Here is a 21,217-nt window from a genome sequence, read left to right on the forward strand (position 1 = left end):
TTAATTATAACGTGATACTTATAGGTTCAGCATGATTAGATATGGTGGAATTCTACTGTTTTTGTATTAGGACTTTCACGATATCAGATGTTTAAAGTGTCTACTCATTTTAAACATCTATTATTTTATCATATCATTAAATGTCACCCATTAAAATGTCCCAGCAGTCTCTGCTACAACAAACTCTCTATCATCTGTGTCTCCAACATCAGCTCCTTCAAGTGAGTATTTCATTAATGGATTATTGTGGAAGCATTTAACTTAGCAAATGATAGTTACAGATCCAGCTTAATTAGAGTTGTTTGAATTCTATTATAATGATAACATATTTTGAAAAAGTTCTATTTACTTATGAATATCTACATTTTTTTATTTAATGTCTGTGATTTTGTGCAGTATTGCTTCTAATTTTTAATACATATAAATATTTCAGCATCTCCTACCAATACAAGCTCTTCTACAGCTGAGTTTCAAACAGCAGAACCTACAAGTAAGTCAGATATATATAGTTGTCTGAACCATTTAAAAGGTTATACATATGTACAGTTGTCTAAACTCTTTATTAGTAAATCTTTGGTATTTTACTGTTTTGCTATTTTACTATTGTATTTTCATGCTAATGTATTGCAATATTTTTACAAAATGTGTGAAAATCTTTGTTCATTTATTTATTCATTCATTTATTCATTCACTTATTTATCAAAATGTCTCAGCAGCCTCTGCCACAGCAAACTCTGCAACAGGGTCTCCAATATCAGCTCCTTCAAGTGAGTTTTTATTTTTTTTATTTTTATGGTTTATAAAGTGAACATTTTAGTTTTAAAACTAGCTGAAATACTATAGTGCTTGTCATGTAAATGTCAAAATATCATTTTTTTTAAACTACAGGATTATTGTGTATAAGTGTGATTAAATATTGCAATGTTTTTAAATCACAAATATTATATTTTTAATGCATCTAAATATTTCAGCATCTCCTGTCAGTACAATTTCTTCTACAACTGAGTCTCCAACAGCAGAACCTATAAGTAAGTCATGTACAGTTGTCTGAACACTATTGTGGTGTTGTGGTTGAAACTGTAACTTAAATTTTTTCATTAAAGCAGCCTCCGCTACAACAAACTCCCCATCAGCTGTCTCTCAAACATCAGCTCCCTCAAGTGAGTTTTGTTTTTTTATTCATGGTCCTTTGTGGATGATTGGAATATGATAAATATATTGGAATTCTTTCTTCATTAAATGTCCCAGCAGCCTCTGCCACATCAAACTCCCCATCAACTGTGTCTCCAGCATCAGGTCATTCTTGTGAGTATTTAATTCATGGATTATTGTGTGAACGTTTTAATTGGAAAATATAGTTATAGATTCAGCTTAAATAGAGGTGTTAAAATTCCAATGTGTATTGAGACTCAAAATATCATATTTTTGAAAAAAAAAAAAAATATATATATACACACACACACACACACACACACACACACACACACACACACACACACACACACTTTTAAATATTTATAATTTTTTTATATAAATGATGTGATTTTGTGCAGTAGTTCAAAATTTGAATATATGTAAATATTTCAGCACCACCTCAAAGTACAAGCTCTTCTACAACTGAGACTCAAACAGCGGAACCTATAAGTAAGTAATATACTTGTGTAGTGTTCTAAACCTTTGCTCTTTTTTTAATACTCTTTTATGTTTGTCATAGAGCAAATATGTAATGAACTATAAAAAATGTAAAAATCACAAAAACCATTTCTCAGTGAAATTCTGCTTTCCTAGTATTTTTATTGTTTTATTTTGTTTAAAAAATATATTTTATTTTATTATTTATTTTCAAATTAATAAGACCTATTCTATGATGTCTGAACAAACTAAGGATTACAGGATTAGTTTTGAGTTGACAAAACCAAGAAGGCTAAAATGTTAACTAATGATTTTGTGCAATATCCACCTCATTTTCAATTTACAGTTTAAAGTTGTATTCTATTCTATAATTTCTTGCTGTATGAAATTTATAGCATACAAAAGTATCCTTTTAAGCCTTTCTGCTTAATTTTTTTTCAAAATTAAGTTCGGATTTTTAATACATATAAATATTTCAGGACTACCTACCAGTTCAAGCTCTTTTACATCTGAATCTCAAACAGCAGAACCTACAAGTAAGCCATGTATATGTACATTTGTCTGACCACAACAGTAAAAGGGTAAAACTTGCCTGAAATAATTTAAATTATTGAATTAGTAAAGGTATTTCGGAAAAACTTTATTTTGAAGGTGCCTATTGCACATTTTGTTGACTAAAAGTTGCATTGCAACTACATGCCAATTGATACTCATTTGAGTATTAGTAGACTGTTTGCTTAATATCTACTGATACTGCTCCTTCAACATTTAACTAAGAAAATTTGCAAGTGCATGTCAACTTTAACTAACCCTTACCCTAACCCCAACTTAACATTCTACTTATAATCTGTTGAGAATTAGTTGGCATGTAGATGCAATGTACTGTAACTTAAATTCAACAAAATGTGTTAGAGGGAGCATCAAAATAAAGTGATACCGGTATTTCAAATTACCCAAGTAAACTGTTTAAAGTTCTCTCTCATATTTATATTATATCTTGCATTGCTAAATTCTAATTTTATATCATATTCTTTAAGCATGTTTACAAAAATTTAGGAAAATTTAGTTCATATTTCTTCATCAAATTGTCTCAGCAGCCTCTGCCACAACAAACACTCTTTCAACTGAGACTCAAGCGTCCACAACTGCTTCAAGTGAGTATTTTTAATTGTGGACTATTGCGGGAACTTTTAGTTTAAAAAATCTTGCTGGAATCCCACTGTCCTAGTAATATAGCTGTAACAATATCCAAAATCTTTCTCAAAATGTTCTTTTTCTTAATACATCTAAATATTTCAGCATCTCCTGCCAGTACAAGAGCCTCTGGAACTGAGTCTCAAACAGCAGAACCTACAAGTAAGTCATATATATGTACACTACCTGGCAAAAGTCTTGTCGTCGATCCCAGTTGTAGGAGCAACAAATAATTGACTTCTAGTTGATCATTTGTAAAAGTGGCAGAAGGTAGATTTTTCTGATGAATCATCTGTTGAACTGCAAATATCACAAATACTGCAGAGGACCTATTGGAACCCGCATGGAACCAAGATTCTCACAGAAATCAGTCAAGTTTAATTAAGGAAAATTCATGGTTTTAGATTCAGAGATCTGCAGAGTGGATGGCAACATCAACAGCCTGAGGTATTAAGACATTTGTGCTGCCCATTACATTACAAACAACAGGAAAGGGCAAATTCTTCAGCAGGACAGCTCTTGTTTTCATACTTCAGCCCCTACATGACAATTCCTGAAAGCAAAGAAGGTCAAGGTGCTCCAGGATTGGCCAGCCAAGTAATCAGAGATGAGCATTATTGAGCATGTCTGGCAGGCATGATCAACCCTGTTCCTGGCGATCGACCTTCCTGCAGATTTCAGTTGCAACCCATATCAAACACACCTGCCTGTAATTATCAAGTGCTGTTCAGGTCCTAATTATTTAGTTCAGGTGTGTTCGATCAGGGTTGGAGCTGAACTTTGCAGAAAGGTCAATCTCCAGGAATATAAGCAACTTCTGACACCAAATGATCAACTTGAAGTGTTCCTTAAACTTGGATAGGCGACAGGATAATTGTCAGGGAGTGTACAGTTGTTCGAACATACTGTAGGTGTGATTAATGATTATTAATATAATAATCAGTAGTTCAAGTGTTTTAAATCATCTCCCGAGCACAAGCATCAGTATTTGCAATAATAAAAAAAAATATCTTTTACTCTAAACATTTCTAATGTCTTAAAATTAAAATGTCCCAGCAGCCTCTGCTACAACAAGATCTCCATCAATAGTGTATCTAACATCAGCTCTGTCAAGTAAGTTTTAATGTGTGAACAATTAAATTGGGAGATGTTGTGTTGCATGTGTTGTAATTATACTTTTGCATAAGGACTGCCATAATACTATATCTTTGTAAAGGTTCCACTCATTTTTAAGGATCTACTTGTTTTTAAGCATCATTTTCCGTTTTACTGCAATATCAAGGTAATTCTTAATATATCTAAATATTTCAGCATCTCCTGTCAGTACAAGCTCTTCTACAACTGAGTCTCAAACAGCAGCATCAACAAGTAAGTAATAATATATATGTCCAGTTGTCTGAAGACTATTTCAGGGAGGTGTCTCCAACATTAACTCCTTTAAGTGAGTTTTTGAACTATGGACTATTGTGTGAACATTTGTCATTTTAAGCAGAAGTCAGTAACAACCAAAGTAGTCAATACATACAAAGAAAAAAAAAAACAGATTAGTTAAGAAATTAAGTTATATGTAATGGAATTATATGACACAGAGGAAAAGGTTTGAACACACGAAGAAAGGAAGGTGTAAAAGGACATGACAAGACCAGACAGCTGCAAAAATCTCCCGACAACCCAGTTTCTCATCACAGTAAATGAATGTTAGCTGCCTTTGTCCAACACCAAATATTAATAGATGATGAAGATGAAACCAGGGTGGTTGTTTCAGCAGGACAATGATCCCAAACACTGACCAAGGCAAACTGGTTTCAGACAACAACAACAAAAAAAGGTGCTAAATTGGCCCGGCCAATCACCCGAGCTGAATCGTATAGAAAAAAAAAGAATTAAAGTTCAGAGTTCATAGATGAGTCACATAGAACTGTCAATATGTAAAGACTAAGTCAAAATATGTGATAAAAATCACACCTGATCTATGCATGTGGCTCCATTCTCCATACAAGAGATACATTTTATACAATGTATATAATATATTAATATATTTAATACATTTCAGTGGTTTGGTATATTCTCTGTTGTTTCCTTGTTATTACACAAAATTTCTGAAAAAAGGGTATTGTATATTTGAATGTACACTATTTGTATTACATTTGATTATGCATTTGTATTATTGACTTGTTTCAGTTTTTACTGAAATCTGGTAGAATTTCTTGTTAGCAGCACATTTAGAAATAAATTTTTCTGTAAAGATTTGTTCAATATTAATTGACCTATTAATGTAATTACATTGCTGTTATTGTTGTGCAATATATCTTTTCAGTTTTTTTATACATTTAAATATTTTAGCTCTAGTTGCCAGTACAACTGTCTAAGTATCATTGGCTAAAATGTTTATGTATCTAAATATTTCAGCATCTCCTGCCAGTACAAGCTCTTCTACAACTGAGACTCAACCAGCAGCACTAACAAGTAAGTAATTTTATGCAGTTTATAGTTGAAGTCGTTCTATTCTAATATTTCCTGCTGTACAGATTTTATGTAAAGTAAAAGTGTCTCTTTAAGAATTATGTAGTCAAAATTAACTTTCCATTTTATCAATACATCAATATTTCAGCATCTCCTGCCAGTACAAGCTCTTCTACAACTGAGACTCAAACAGCAGAACCTACAAGTAAGTAATATTTTGAAATATAACACTATTGTGGCTAATGTACATAAAAATAATCTGTAGTTCAGATTACTATTCTTCGTATGTGGATTACTCATTTAGCTCGATTTGGTTGATAACGATTTGACAATGTCGCAATGTTTCGTTCTTCAAAACTCATCCGAGAATTGTTGGCATAGCAACAGTTTTGGTAGCTTAAACCTGCTCAGGAGCAGGTTTATTTCATATAAACAGGATTAGATTGGGGTTAACGCAAGACTCTTATCGGGTGATAAAAAATATATAGTCGTTAACCTATTCTCAAAGTTGGGTTTGGTCTGTTTTACGCAAGCTATGATGACTTCCACCTTGATATTTTAGCGCGGATGTATATCTGGCCAAATTGCGCTGTAGGTGTCGAGAACGAGTCTCGAACCTGTGTGTATTCCTACTGTGAAATTGCCACATCAAACATGAAGTGCTAACATGGATGCAGTTCACTAGAGTGAATGTAATATCTATATCTATATCTATCTATCTATCTATCTATCTATATATATATATATATATATATATATATATATATATATATATATATATATATATATATATATACACACACATATATATATATATATACATATATACATATACATATATATATATATATATATATATATATATATATATATATATATATATATATATATATATATATATATATATATATATATATATATACACACACATATATATAACGTAACACGGGGAGTGACAGAGACAACTGAGTTTGGATCCACTTGCAGGTTTATTCGGAGTCAGGCAAGCAATCGTCAATACGGGTGCAAACAGGTATATAAAGGCAATCCAGAAACGTAGTCAAAATAACAGGCGAGAGGTAGTAAGGCAGGCGGCAGACTCGGACAAACGGCTAACTAGGCTAAGGTCTAAACACAGGAAAACAAGACAAGGATAACGCGTTGGAATGTCACCTTACAGATAAACAAGACTCGGCAATGTGAATGAGTGTGTGTGTTCTGCTTAAATAGTGTGTGTAATCAGTCTTTGACAATCCTCAGGTGGTGAAAGTGTAATCAGTCTAAATGATGAAGCAGGTGTGTGTGTGTGTGTAGCATGACTGAATATGTAGTCCATTTACAAGCAAATTTGTAGTTCTATGAGAGTGAAGGTTTTCCAGTGATCTCTGGTGATTAGAGGTCGCTGGTGATTGTGACAGAGCCCCCCTCTAAGGAGTGGCTTCCAGACACTCCTAATACTCTTCAGGCGGGAGGTGGAGCGGAGGCATAACAGGGGGAGGGATGGAGGACCAGGACCATGCAGCTGGGCCGTACCTGGGGCGTGGAGCTGCGGAAGGCCTGGAGCGTGGAGCTGCGAAGGGCCTGGAGCGTGGAGCTGCGGAGGGCCTGGAGCGTGGAGCTGCAGTGGCCCTGGATCATGAGGATGCAGTGGGCCTGGAACCTCGAGCTCTGGTATGTCTGGGGGCTTGGGTTCAGCAGGCAAAGAAGGGTTAAACACACACAGTGGGTCGGGAGGCTTTGGTTCAGAGAGCACTGGCATCTCTTTGAGCCCCAGTGGGTCAGAAGGCTTGGGCACAGGAGGCACTGGCAGTTCTTCAAACCCCAGTGGGTCGGGAGGCTTAGGCACAAGAGGCACTGGCAGTTCTTCGTATCCCAGTTGATCAGGAGGCTTAGGAGGCACTGGCAGTTCTTTAAACCCCAGTGGGTCAGGAGGCTTGAGCACAGGAGGCACTGGCAGTTCTTTAAACCCCAGTGGGTCAGGATGTTCTGGGAGGTCACATGGCTCTGGGAAATCACATGGCTCTGGCGGCTCAGGGAAATCACTCTGCTTTGGCAGCCTTTCCTGGAACTGAGGCGGCTGCGTCTATTCAGGAAGTTCAGGCGGCGGCCATTCAGGAAGCTCAGGCAGCGGCGGCCATTCAGAAAGCTCAGGCGGCGGCCATTCAGAAAGCTCAGGCGGCGGCCATTCAGGAAGCTCAGGTGGCGGCGCTGGCCACTCAGGAAGCTCAGGCGGCGGCAGCAGTGACTCTGGTAGCTCTGGTGGCGGTGGCTCTGGCAATGGCTCTGGTGGTGGCAGCACTAATGACAGCAGCTCTGGTAGCTCTGGCTGTAACTGAGGATCTGGCAACTCTGGAAGTGACTGAGGATCTGGCAGGTCTGGAGGATCTGGCAGCTCCGGAAGTGGTGGTGGCGACAGCTCTGGCAGTGACTGAGGATATGACTGCTCCGGATGTGGTGGTTTCAGCTCTGGCAGTGACTGAGGATCTGACAGCTCCGGATGTGGTGGTGGCAGCTCTGGCAGTGACTGAGGATCTGACAGCTCTGGAGGTGGTGGTGGCAGCTCTGGCAGTAACAGCTCTGGTGGTGGGAGCAGCTCTGGCAACTCAGGTGGTGGTGGTCATTCTGGGACATGAACTATGGCAGGAACAGACTCGGAACAAGAAGCCATCTTGTGATCTAGTGGCAGATTGGCACTTACCACATTGTGAGCTGGAGGGCCGGTTGTGACCACTTTGTGAGCTGGAGGACTGGATGTGGCCATTTTGTGAACTGGCAGACAGAAAGCGGCCATCTTGTGAGCTGAAGGACTAGAGGCAGCCATCCTGTGAGCTAGAGGACTAGAGGCAGCCATCTTGTGAGCTGGAGAACTGGATTCGACTTGTGAGCTGGATGTGTGGTGGTGAAATGAGTAGCAAGCCACGTTGCCAGCGTCCTTTGCCCCAATTGTCAACACATTTCTAAATATTAGTTTTAACAACTCATTTCTAATATCTGATTTATTATATTTTTGCCATGAGGACAGTAAATATTATCTTACCAGATATTTTTCAAGACACTTCTATACAGCTTAAAGTAACATTTAAAGGCTTAATTAGGTTAATTAGGTTAACTAGGCAGGTTAGGGTAATTGGGCAAGTTATCGTGTGACGATGGTTTGTTCTGTAGACTATTTTTAAAAAAATTAGCTTAAAGAGACTAATAATTTTGACCTTAAAATGTTTTTTTTAAAAATTAAATAATAACCAAAATAAAACAAATAAAACTTTCTCTAGAAGAAAAAATATTATCAGACATACTGTGAAAATTATTTAAAAATATTAAATAAAAAATTGGGGAAAAATAAAAAAGCGGTCTAATAATTCAGTTTAATAATTCTGACTTTAACTGTGTGTATGTATATATATATATATATATATATATATATATATATATACAGTTGAAGTCAGAATTATTAAACTGAATTATTAGACCGCTTTTTTATTTTTTCCCCAATTTCTGTTTAACGGAGAGAAGATATGTTCAACATATTTCCAAACATAAGAATTTTAATAACTCATTTCTAATAACAGATTTATTTTAACTTTGCCATGATGACAGTAAATAATATTTTACTAGATTTTTTTCATGGCACTTCTATACAGCTTAAAGTGACATTTAAAGACTTAACGAGGTTAATTAGGTTAACTAGGCAGGTTAGGGTAATTTGGCAAGTTATTGTATAACCATTGTTTGTTCTGTAGATTATCGAGAAAAAATATAGACATATATACACGTATATATAAATACTATTGTGGTTAACTTTATTTAATAATCAGTAGTTTAGGTGTTTCAAATCAGTTCCTGAGCATCAAGCAGCAATGTCTTAAATTATATAAAAAATATTGTATTGTAAGCAACTCAATCTAATGATCATGTTAAAATCTGTATAATAATGTTTGTTGCAGTGCAGAATTCATTGTATTTAAACCAGTTTCTGTAAACATGTGAACACACAAAAAGAAATAGTAATTTAATTTCTATCTCTTTTTTTCGTCAAAATGTCTTAGCAGCTTCTGCTTCAACAAACTTTCCATCATCTGTGTCTTCAACATCAGCTCCTTCAAGTAGGTTTTTTTTAATTCATGGATTATTTTGTGGCATATTTATGGGTAAATGCTAATTATAGGTCCTGCTCAATTAGAGGTGTTGGAACTCTGCTGTGTTGGTATAAGGACTGCCATGGTATTATAATTCTGTAAAGGCTCTACGCATTTTCTTATTTGTAATTTTTTAATGAACGTTTTTATATTCTGTATTAAAACGTTTGTAGCAAGTGGGGCAGGGCCGAGAGCTGTGAGGGCATGCGAGGCTGGTGGCATGAGTGCTAACAACCTACACCTGTATGCGCCACCTGTCTCGAGTCTCACGAAGGATATTAAAAGGAGGAGAGGCAGCAGTGAAAGACAAGAGAGGAGCAGACCTGGACATTTGTGTTTCGTTTTACTTTCAGTTTGGTGGTAGCATCCTTGAGAAGATGCCGCTTGTTTGTATTGTCATTATTAAAATTATTTACAATTTTGTGAGTTCTCTGCCTCATTTGTCTTGATAGCCATCAGCTTCCTAAAATAGCTAAATATTTCATATTTCAGCATCTCCTGCCAGTACAAGCTCAAGTCTAAAACACTGTATATATATATATATATATATATATATATATATATATATATATATATATATATATAACTAATTTTCAGGACGGTTTACCGTTTGGCTGTTAATGTAAATTATAATATTCATTATTACAGGTATTCCAATTTACCTCCTAAATAGCAAACAGTATCTTAAATAATAAGAAAATGAATTATGTTTAAAGTTCCTTTTAGCGTTTGTATTATAAATATGTAAGAGTTTCTTTGCAATTCATATCCTGACTGCATTTATTGTGTTTTCGTAAGCATGTCATCAAATATTAAGAAAATTGTGTTCATATTTCTTCATCAAAATGTCTCAGCAGCCTCTGCCACAACAAACACTCCGTCAGCTGAGACTCAAACATCTACAACTCCTTCAAGTAAGTATTTTTATTCATAGACTATTGGGTAAACTTGCAGTACTCCCTTTGTTTTTGTCATGCAACTGTGACAATATCAGTTATTTTATGGTTATTCTCAAGTTTTTCTATTTCTTAATACATCAAAATATTTCAGCACTCCCTGCCAGTACAAGCTCTTTTAGAACTGAATCTCAAACAGCAGCACCTACAAGTAAGCAATATAAATGTCTAGCTGTATCATATAATAACAACTTCAGGTATTTCAAATCACCTTCTTTGTACTGTTTGAAGTTCTGTCTAATGTTTGTATTAATATGTGTAATAACTTGCCATGCATAAGAAAATTGCATTGTATGTCATGCTTTGTTGAGCATGTCAACAAATATTAAGAAAATTGTACTTTAATTTCTTCATCAAAATGTCTCAGCAGCCTCTGCCACAACAAACACTCTTTCAACTGAGACTCAAACATCCACAACTCCTTCAAGTAAGTGTTTTTTAGTGTGAAGTGCAGAGAATAAAATGCATTACTCAACATAGGTATTTATTGAATAGAAAGAAACTAATTGATACAAAGGAGCTTAAATACATAAAAACAAATGGGGAACAAATGACTAAGGGTGGATATAGTAATTAAAACTAATCAGGGGTGCGTTTCTGAAAACCATCAGTAGCCAACTAAGCAAGTTCTGTTGTTAGAAACATAGTTTGTTGATTTGGCATTTCCCAAATCCATCATTCCAATGAATATTCGCAAACTGCGTTGCAAACTTGTACGCTTGCAACTACACCTCTGGAACTGTAGTTAGAAACATACAGTAGTTCCTGGCTGTGTACTATTCCCACTTATCCCCCCTATGCACTACATTTAGAACGTTCTAATATTTAAACTTGGAATTATAAAAAAAAAAAAGCATTAAGGTCATCACTCTTAGGTGTAATTTGCTTTTTTACTATTTTTACAGTTCAGTTTTAGCTATCCTCATGTCTACAATTGTGCACTTTGAAAACATTGATGTCATTTTAAACACAGCCATGGCTTATGATGAAAGCTATATGTGACCAATTATTTAAAAGCGGAATTTATGTTACGTCTCCAAAGCTTTTGAAAAGAAAAAAACACAGCATACGTTCATGCTTTTAATTTATAGTGGGCTATTTATTAAGTATTTTTACTGTACATGACATGGGCTTGTTGGTTAGAACATATCAGCAGTGTTTTGCATGTGTCAAATTGTAAAAGTAGAAATTAATAAACAATATCCTACTTAATAATAATAATCAATATTATCAATAAAGTAGGATTTTTTTATTTCCTTACAAATAATAAATATTAAATTTCATTTCTTAGTAAATAGCCTTATTATTTATTTATTTATTTATTTATTTATTTATATGTTTTATATATGAGATTATAATAGGTGTTAGTTTTTGTAAGTGATTTTATGTTATTTAAAATAGAATATGTAATGTTCTCAATAATATTTGTAAAAGAAACACAGGCCCTAAATGTGCCATTTACATTTATTTCAAGTAATGGAAGGCGAGTGGATGTTTTTACTGAAACTATTACTGGATTTCTTTTTTAAATGCATGTGAGTGTAAAACAATATAATTTGCAAAAAATAAATAAATAAAATAAATTTATGGGGTTTTTCTTTAAAGAAGTTGTTACCACCCCGTTTAGAGCATCATTACGAACGTTTCACGTTATAACTAATGTGGCTCAAATGCTGGATCTGCAACAGAGTAACTACGGGTTTTAGGGAAACCCACATCACTACATCGTTCTTTTCCCAAACAATGCATAAAACTATGATAGTTCAGTTGTGAGTTATGTCGTTGTTTGGGAAAAGCACCCCAGAGAGAGGCTGTGTAACTAGGAAACTATCAGGATAAAAAAAAAAAAAAAATTCCAAGATTCAGGAAGATTTCTTTTCTGAATTTTTAATGTTTCTGCAGCATGGGAGCATTACAGAATAATAAAAGTATTCCTTTGGGTGCTCAACAGGCAGTCCTTCGAGGCCAGTTTTTATTCAGGCATATAAAAGATGAATCATTGGCTTTAATCATATGTCTATGAGTAGTGTAGTGTAGTGTAGTCCTATTATTTATATCAACTCATTGTCAGCACAACATTCGTGTAACTGACAAATTCCAATCATTCAACTTGGAATTGGCCAACCCTGTTCCTGGAGAGCCACCTTCCTGCAGATTTCAGTTGCTACCCATATCAAACACACCTGACCCAATTAATTAGGACCTGAACACCACGTGATAATTACAGGCAGGTGTGTTTGATATGGGTTGCAACTGAAATCTGCAGGAACAGGGTTGGCCACCCCTGAACTACAGTGTGATTATACCAAGAAACAAATACATTTCTATCTTCAACTTAGATTCCTAAAATAACATTTATCTATCAGAAACAAATCCAAATGAACCAGCATTCGCCCTTGGTGCTAATGTAACAATTAACAGTTCTAGCAATCAACAATTTTATTGCATTCACAGCATTTTCATTTAAAACTGTTCATTTACAAAGTTTACAGTTGAAGTCATATTCCTGTAGCAGTATATAATGTAACTTTACCCTGTTATTTTTATCTATCTCAATATTTCAGCATCTTCTGCTGGTACAAGCTCTTCTACAACTGAGACTCACACAGCAGAACCCACAAGTACATAATATTAACACACCTGATATATGATTTATATCACCTGAACACTATTGTGCTTAATGTCTACTATAATAATCAGTAGTTCATGTCATTAAAATCAACTGCTGAGCATCAAGCATTAGTTTCAGCAATAATAGAAGAAATGTATTGTAAGCAATTCCATCTAATGTTAATATTTAAATCTGTGTAATAACGTTTGTTGCAGTGCAGAATTTAATTGTATGCAAACTTGTTTCTTTAAACACGTATGGAAATTGTTATTTATTTTTATTATCAAAATGTGTCAGCAGCCTCTGCTACAACAAACTCTCCATCAACTGTGTCTCCAACATCAGCTCCTTCAAGTAAGTTTTAGCTTAATTGATGGACTATTGTGTGAACATCTTTATGGGGAAATGATAATCATAGGGACAACTTAATTAGAGGTGTTGGAATTCTGCTGTATAAGTATTAGGACGGTTGTGATATTGTAGATGTGTAAAGGTTCTACTTAGTATGGATCTATAATTTTTTTATTGCATAAAACATATATTTTTTAATATATCTAAATGTTTCAGCATCTCCTGCCACTATAAGCTCTTCTACAACTGAGTCTCAAACAGCAGAACCTACAAGTAAGTAATATATATGTGCAGTTGTCAGAACAAATGTTTAAAGACATTTTACGGTTTGACTGTTAATGTAAATTTTAATAATTGTCACATAATATCACCTTCTAAATAGCAAACATTAGTGTCTTTAATTAAAAGACGAATCCATTATGTTTAAGGTTCTGTCTAATGTTTGTTTTATAAATATGTATAAGGAAGTTTTTTGCAATGCATAACCTTACTGTATGTATTGTATGTTTCTGTAAGCATGCCAGCAAAAATATTTAGCAAATTATGTTCATATGTCTTCATCAAAATGTCTCAGCAGCCTCTGCCACAACAAACACTCCTTTCTACTCACGAGTCGTTTTATTTAGGGACTATTGTGTGAACATTTTAGTTAAAAAGAACTTGCTGGTATCTCATTGTACTTGGCCTGTAATTGTGGCAATATCAGATTTTTTACTTTACTTTTCCCTGAAATTATTCTTAATTTTTCCTATTTCCTAATACATCTGAATATTTCAGCACCCCCTGCCAGTACAAGACCATCTACAACTGAGTCTCAAACAGCAGCACCTATAGGTACGTAATCTGTATGTAAAGTTGTCTGAATACTTAAGTAGGAAACATGTTTATTATTTTACGCTAATACTAATTTACAAAATGCCCCATTAGCCTCTGTCACTACAAACTCTCCATCAACTGTGTCTCCAACATCAGCTCCTTCAAGTGAGTTTTATTTTAATTCATGGACTATTTTGTGAATATCTTTATGGAGAAATGATAATTGTAGGGCCAACTAGAGGTGTTGGAATTATATATAATGTGTGTGCACGATTTATAGCCATATCGTACTGCTACGAATGTGAAATTGCATTCATACAACAGTTCGACGGCATAATCGTGTGTATAAAAAAGAAAATCAAACACAGAGTCTCTAAACCTTTTCGTAAGAGGAACTACTTAGATTTAATTGTATGCAAACTAGTTTCTTTAAACACATAAAAATTGTAATTTATTTGTATTATCAAAATGTCTCAACAGCCTCTGCCACAACAAACTCTCCATCATCAATTGTGTCTCCAACATCAGCTCCTTCAAGTGAGTTTTGTTTTTTTAATTCATGGACTATTCTGTGAGCATCTTTATAGGGAAATGATAATTATAAGACCAACTAGAGGTGTTGGAATTTGACTGTGTTGGTATTAGTTTTGTTTTTATTCAGATTTAAATATCTATTAATGTTTAATAATGCATAACAAAAATTATTATTTAATATATCTACATATTCCAGCATCTTCTGCCAGTACAAACTCCACAACTCAAACAGCAGAACCTACAAGTAAGTAATATATACTGTATGCACATATGTTGTCTGAATAAATGTTATTCAACGTTTTACTGTTTGGGTGTCTATGTAAACTATAATAATTGTCACATAATAATCAATCACCTGCTAAATAGCAAACATTGGTGTCTTTAATATTATGAAAAATCCATTATGTTAAAAATAAGTGTAAGAAAGTTTCATTGCAATGCATTATTGTTATTGTATGTTTTGTAAGCATGTCAGCAAATATAAATAGCAAATAGCGTGTTCATATTTCTTCATCAAAATGTGTCAGCAGCCTCTGCCACAACAAACACTCCTTCAACTGAGACTCAAACATCCACAACTCCTTCAAGTGAGTAATTTTATTCGTGGACCATTGTGTCCATGGTATCATGGTAACTCACTGGTATCCTATTGTGCTTGTCATGTAACTGTTGCATTACCAAATTTGCCACTTTATGATTATTCTCATTTTTTTTCTATTTCTTAATACATCTAAATATTTCAGCAACCCCTGTCAGTACAAGCTCTTCTGTAACTGAATCTCAAACAGCAGAACCTACAAGTAAGACATATATGCCAGTTGCCTGAACACCGTTTCAGGAAAGTTTTAGCATTTTGCTGTGAATGTTAAAGCTTCTAAAAGAAAATTTCAGGATCTCCGAGTTATGTCAGAACGTCATTATGGGGAATCGCCAGATGACCCTTTAAATGTCCCCAGGCCGTTAATTACCAGAATATGGGAACATTTAGAGTTTACAGGGAGTCGTAAGGCAGTATGTTTGGAAAGTGTGCCAGTCTCATAGAGGAAGGATGCTACAGAGGCCACTATCTTCCCAAATGAGAAGACCCTGTGACAATACACAAATATGGGCTAGGCCTGATCGGGGAGCATTACATAGAATTAAGATGGTTAGCTGGTAAGGAAGACACGGGTCTGTCTGAGGAGGGGGAACTCACGCTGGCTGACTAATGCATATGGGATCACTGAGGTGGGATCAGACATATCTGGCACTGATCCCCAAAATATGGGTTGATCAAGCGAGTGTACCAGACAATGTAATGATCCAAGCATTCACTCCTCAAACAAGTCAAGTGTTGGGGGACTCAGAGGAACTCTTTAGGATTTGCCAGATGATGAACTTACTAGAAGAGTGGAGATAAGGCACTTGCATCACCATCTCCAGCATCTGCAGATTCGCTTGAATTACAGAGAGAGCGCAAAAGGGCATGAGAGTTGGTTGGGATGGATCTGGAAAGAGGTATATGCAATATAGCGAAGCGAGCCATAGCTATCATGTCCAGGCCATGGTCCAGGAAGAAAGTGGACCCAGGTCAACTCAGAGCATAATACTCATCTTTTGATGCCACGAGGGATGTCAGTGGAAGTCCATGGGAAATCACCTGGCAGATAGCCCCACTTTATACCTCCAATCCGCAAAGCAAAGGAGTTATCCGCTTTTGGCAGCACAAACTGCAATCTAAGCAAACAGACATGCCCCCTTTAGTGTAGCCTGAGCTGCTCATGAGCGCTGAGTTCAAATGCTGGACCCTCAAAAACGAGACGCAGTGACCGTGATTGGTATCCAGTGACAGGAAACAATCGCATCCAGAAACAGCACAGATAGTACAACATCTTAAAAAAGACGTATCTGCCAACCGTGTTGATCTCTTAGAGAAAGCTGCTCTGTTAGCTGCCCAGGGATAGGAGAAAAGACATAACTCGGAGTTCCTGATCTGAAGTGGAACTAATGTTTGTATTATAATCTTTGTAATAACTTGTCTTGCATTACTAAGTTTTGCTGTATACATTGTGTGTATTATTGTGGATATTGTGTAAAATTATAAATTTATTTCTTCATCAAAATGTCTCAGCAGCCTCTGCCACAACACACTCTCAATCAACTGAGACTCAAACATCCACAACATCTTCAAGTGAGTCTTTTCATTAATAGACTATTGTGTAAAGATTGTAGTTAAATTTTTGCTTTACTTACTTTTTCTTTATTTTTGATTAATTCGTTGTTGTTGTTCACTTTGGGATTGTAAATAAAAGCACACATTTTTTGGCATTACTTTGGTTGTCTTTCCACTCATTCACTGTTTATATAAATATATTTTAATTAAATAAATGTCAAACCCCACACCCTAGACTAACATCAGGGGTTTGTAACACACACGAAATGCACAATACGATTGCAGAAAGATTTCTGTCATAATACCTTATTTTTCATCACACAATTAGTGTGTAAATTTACAGTATCTTACAATATATAAATCTTAAAATAAGCCAAATTGGTCGTTATTTGTTTATTCATTATTCTTTTGATAGGTGAATCAGACTATTGTAGACAAAACAACTTCATTATCAGGTTGTTCTTGTGTGTTTTTTTTTTTTATATGACAACACAAATAAATGAAGACACACCTAATTCCTTTAATTTAGTGCACTGAATAACATACAGATGGGAAACTAATACGCTTTATGCTTTTTAAATACTGTACGTCATAAACATATAGTTGTTCAGTTTGATCCCTTACGCACTTTTTTGTAAATCCATTAATGACTACCTGCAGTTATGAGTTATGTGCTGAAAAAAAAAAGTATATGATAAATCAATCAATCAATCAATCAATCAATCAATCAATCAATCAATCAATCAATCAATCAATCAATCAATCAATCAATCAATCAATTTCATGTATTACTATATATATATATAAATGTATATGATAAATCAATCAATCAATCAATCAATCAATCAATCAATCAATCAATCAATCAATCAATCAATCAATCAATCAATCAATCAATCAATTTCATGTATTACTATATATATATAAATGTATATGATAAATCAATCAATCAATCAATCAATCAATCAATCAATTTCATGTATTACTATATATATATATATATATATATATATATATATATATATATATATATATATATATATATATATATATATATATATATTTTTTTTTTTTTTAACAGTCAACAATTTCATTGCATTCACAGATGTATATTGTATAAAACTGTATTCGTCATATAATAACATTAACATTTCTTATGTACATGTTCTGGTACTCTTTGCTAAATTATGTGGTAACACTTTACACTAGGGTTCATTAGTTAATGCATTTACTAACATGAAATAATCATGAACAGCACTTGTACACCATTAATTAATCATAATTGAACATTTACTAATGTGTCATTAAAGGGCCATGACACCCCCCACTTTCGGTTAAAGTCTACTTCAGAATTCTTTCAAAAGATGCATGATTAATGGGCGTGGAGCTCCGCAAGCATCGGGCAGGAGTGGGCGTGGCCAGCAGGGGAGAACGTGAGCGAACGAAGTTAGCTCACAAAATGAAACAAACCATGAGGAGACGCATGAGTTTATAGTTTACAAAGTTAAAATGCAAAGAATTGAACAGTAATTTAATGCCCTGCTACATTTGTTATTCGTAATTTCATATACACATAACCACAATTTATATCATTATAAAGATAAGTGGGTTCATGTAAACCCTATAAATGAGCACTTCTCCCTCAATCCCCGTATCCAGCAGACTCAGTGCAGCAGGTCTCCTGACCTGTCTATTTTAACCATTTGCCCTGCTGGTAATCTGGAGGATTTAGGCAAACACGGCAGCACAGTGATGTGTCTGAATATGGACAAACTCCTGATAAAAGACAGCGTCCGCCATTTTCTAATTCTCGTGCTGCTCTCCCGACAAAAATGCTAGCAACACACACACAGCTTTGCTGTATGATCGGCCCTGACAAGATCGCGGGGGAAAACCCCGTGGATCATGGAAACAAACGCATATGAGCCTTCATGAACGGCTTGACTCTGGCAGGTCTGATGAGTAATTAAGCAGCCGGCTCTTCTCATAGGATAAGAAAACTCCGCTATAATAATAATGAGAAACTGACGCGTCATCATTGCACTTGCAGTACTGTGCTACGTCACCGATTTTGATCCCGCCCCAAAAATAATTTTAAACCCGGAAGCTGAAATTAGCTGACAAAAGCTCAAAATTATCCAGTTTTCCCCACAATTAAAGCTGACAGGTGCTAACATCGTTTTAACTTATGCGCAACACACACAAATCTGTTAATATAAAAAAAAAAGTTCTCCAGTGTGTCCTGAACCTTTAACATCAAAGTCCATGCTTGCTAACATTAGTTAACATGAACTAACAATAAACTATTTTCATAACTAACAGTAACTAACATGAACAAATACAGTAGTAAATGTATTGTTCATTGTTTGTTCATGTTAGTAAATTCATTAATTAACATTAACTAATGAACCTTATTGTAAAGTGTGACCAATTATGTTCCTTACATTTTTTTTATCTCAAAATTTCAGCATCTCCTGCCAGTACAAGCTCATCTACAACTGAGACTCAAACAGCAGCACCTATAGGTAAGTAATATATGTGTAAAGTTGTACAGTGTGTGGTACTCAGAATTAACTTTCCTTTTTTTAAATTCATCAATATTTCAGCACTGCCTTCCAGTACAAGGTCTATAACTGAGACTCAAACAGCAGAGCCTACAAGTAAGTCATATTTATATACAGTTGCCCGAACACTATTGTGCTTAATGTCTATTATAATAATCAGTAGTTTGGGTGTTTCAAATCACCTGCTGAGCATCAAGCATCCGTTTCTGAAATAATATAAAAAATGTATTGAAACAAGTCTATCTAATGTTTATATAAAAATTTGCATAATAACTTTACCTGCAGTGCCGAATTTCATTGTATGCAAACTTGTTGTTTTGTAAACTTGTGAACATACATACAGAAATCTAATCTAATTGCCATTTATTTTATCGCTATTTTTTCATCACAATGCCTCAGCAGCCTCTGCCACAACAAACTCTCCATCAACTGTATCTTCAACATCAGCTCCTTCAAGTAAGGAACTTTTGTTTTTAATTGATGGACTATTGTGTGATTCTTTATGGGGAAATGATAATTATAGAGCCAATTCAACTAGAGGTGGTGACATTTTACTGTGTCTGGTATTATAGTTGTGTAAATGTTCTACTCAGATCTAAAAATTATTAATTATTTTTTAGAGCATAAAGATATTTACTAAATTTTTTCAGCATCTCTTGCCAAAGCAAGCTTTTCTACAACTGCGACTCAAACATCAGAACCTACAAGTAAGTAATATATTATTACATTTGTCATTGGTTGTTAATGTAAATTAAAGTAAGGCAAGGCAAGGTGAGTTTATTTATATAGCACATTTCAAACACAATGATAATTCAATGTGCTTTACATGTACAAGAATAAAAGAAACAAGAAAATAAAAAGGATTCAAATAATCTTTATGTAAGATATTTCAAATCCTCTTCTAAATAGCAGATATAAGTGTATTTAAAGGTGCAGTAGGTGATCTGCCAGGATGCCAGCATTAGCATAATAGCTTAAATATTAAATAGCATACATTTTATGACCCTCACCTGCCGTCCTAAGCCATGCCTTCTTAAGTCATAACTCGTGAACGTGCACTGATTAGATATAACACAAGATCATGTCATTCACCAGTTAGAAAACTCCATGGAGACACGCACTTTATCAAGCGTAGTTGTTGACAGGCCAGCAGGTGCAGGGTTATATTTCCCCAAAACTGTATCATAGGCTGTCACTGTTCAAAAATGAACAAATGTGACCAGTAAAGCTGGTCAGGCAAGCACATTTACTTATGTTTTGTTCTTAAACAAAATAAAAATTAGATCAGAAAAAGAGCAGTTCTAAAAATAGAAATATCCTGTCATCTACATTACACTTATGCTTACATTACCAAGACAACAAGTGACTTTCATTTTCAATTGTGCTTGCTGATCCTTGTACATCGCTTGTTTACAGCTCCTTTTACACTTGAACAACTAAACGTATGCTCAGGTCTATTTAACCGACTATATTATCGATGTAAAAGGTACTCCATGAACTTGAAAATAGCCAATCTTTTGTTGAACGTGTTCCGTAGCTGAACATTACTACCGTGCATGTAAACCCATTCATAAACAACAACACAGTCTACATAAGCTTTGCATGGCAAAGCTACAGTTTTAATACATATCTGTTTAAGAGTGCTTTCACACCTGTGAATCGATTCATTTGTTCCGAAACAGGGATTAAAATGGTTGCATTGTTGCTCTTTGTTCTAGGTGCGGTTCGCTTTCACACGGCAAAGTTTCTAAACGGACCAAAATAGCTAAAGCTAGTCACGTGCGAGTAAAATCACCTCACATTGGTCA

At 34.9% G+C, this 21,217-nt stretch overlaps 2 protein-coding genes across 51 annotated transcripts in view; both read left to right on the forward strand.

The window, feature by feature from the left end:
• ptprjb.1 (protein tyrosine phosphatase receptor type Jb, tandem duplicate 1) overlaps nucleotides 1–21,217 on the forward strand; it is a 227,501-nt gene that overhangs the window by 104,529 nt on the left and 101,755 nt on the right. The window contains exons 120-151 of one of the 50 annotated variants that reach the window (XM_088651692.1): nucleotides 165–221; nucleotides 434–490; nucleotides 714–767; nucleotides 972–1,028; nucleotides 1,104–1,160; nucleotides 1,249–1,305; nucleotides 1,588–1,644; nucleotides 2,112–2,168; nucleotides 2,727–2,786; nucleotides 2,932–2,988; nucleotides 3,883–3,939; nucleotides 4,138–4,194; nucleotides 5,236–5,292; nucleotides 5,438–5,494; nucleotides 9,336–9,392; nucleotides 10,280–10,339; nucleotides 10,476–10,532; nucleotides 10,749–10,808; nucleotides 12,946–13,002; nucleotides 13,290–13,346; nucleotides 13,560–13,616; nucleotides 14,121–14,177; nucleotides 14,271–14,324; nucleotides 14,640–14,696; nucleotides 14,890–14,937; nucleotides 15,221–15,280; nucleotides 15,437–15,493; nucleotides 16,804–16,863; nucleotides 19,314–19,370; nucleotides 19,452–19,505; nucleotides 19,809–19,865; nucleotides 20,060–20,116. The exons of the other annotated variants lie outside the window; for them this stretch is intronic. Coding sequence (XP_088507818.1) covers nucleotides 165–221; nucleotides 434–490; nucleotides 714–767; nucleotides 972–1,028; nucleotides 1,104–1,160; nucleotides 1,249–1,305; nucleotides 1,588–1,644; nucleotides 2,112–2,168; nucleotides 2,727–2,786; nucleotides 2,932–2,988; nucleotides 3,883–3,939; nucleotides 4,138–4,194; nucleotides 5,236–5,292; nucleotides 5,438–5,494; nucleotides 9,336–9,392; nucleotides 10,280–10,339; nucleotides 10,476–10,532; nucleotides 10,749–10,808; nucleotides 12,946–13,002; nucleotides 13,290–13,346; nucleotides 13,560–13,616; nucleotides 14,121–14,177; nucleotides 14,271–14,324; nucleotides 14,640–14,696; nucleotides 14,890–14,937; nucleotides 15,221–15,280; nucleotides 15,437–15,493; nucleotides 16,804–16,863; nucleotides 19,314–19,370; nucleotides 19,452–19,505; nucleotides 19,809–19,865; nucleotides 20,060–20,116 — 1,821 coding nt within the window. The remainder of the gene's footprint in view (nucleotides 1–164; nucleotides 222–433; nucleotides 491–713; nucleotides 768–971; nucleotides 1,029–1,103; nucleotides 1,161–1,248; nucleotides 1,306–1,587; nucleotides 1,645–2,111; nucleotides 2,169–2,726; nucleotides 2,787–2,931; nucleotides 2,989–3,882; nucleotides 3,940–4,137; nucleotides 4,195–5,235; nucleotides 5,293–5,437; nucleotides 5,495–9,335; nucleotides 9,393–10,279; nucleotides 10,340–10,475; nucleotides 10,533–10,748; nucleotides 10,809–12,945; nucleotides 13,003–13,289; nucleotides 13,347–13,559; nucleotides 13,617–14,120; nucleotides 14,178–14,270; nucleotides 14,325–14,639; nucleotides 14,697–14,889; nucleotides 14,938–15,220; nucleotides 15,281–15,436; nucleotides 15,494–16,803; nucleotides 16,864–19,313; nucleotides 19,371–19,451; nucleotides 19,506–19,808; nucleotides 19,866–20,059; nucleotides 20,117–21,217) is intronic. 50 annotated transcript variants of the gene reach the window in all.
• LOC137489298 (uncharacterized) lies at nucleotides 6,495–8,608 on the forward strand. Its single transcript, XM_087312397.1, has 2 exons — nucleotides 6,495–7,788; nucleotides 7,837–8,608. Exons 1-2 carry the CDS (start codon nucleotides 7,288–7,290, stop codon nucleotides 8,014–8,016), a joined length of 681 nt encoding a protein of 226 aa, XP_087168523.1. The 5' UTR covers nucleotides 6,495–7,287; the 3' UTR covers nucleotides 8,017–8,608.

The sequence above is a fragment of the Danio rerio genome, chromosome 25 (assembly GCF_052040795.2).
Source record: "Danio rerio strain M-AB ecotype USA chromosome 25, GRCz13ab, whole genome shotgun sequence".
NCBI lineage: Eukaryota > Metazoa > Chordata > Actinopteri > Cypriniformes > Danionidae > Danio > Danio rerio.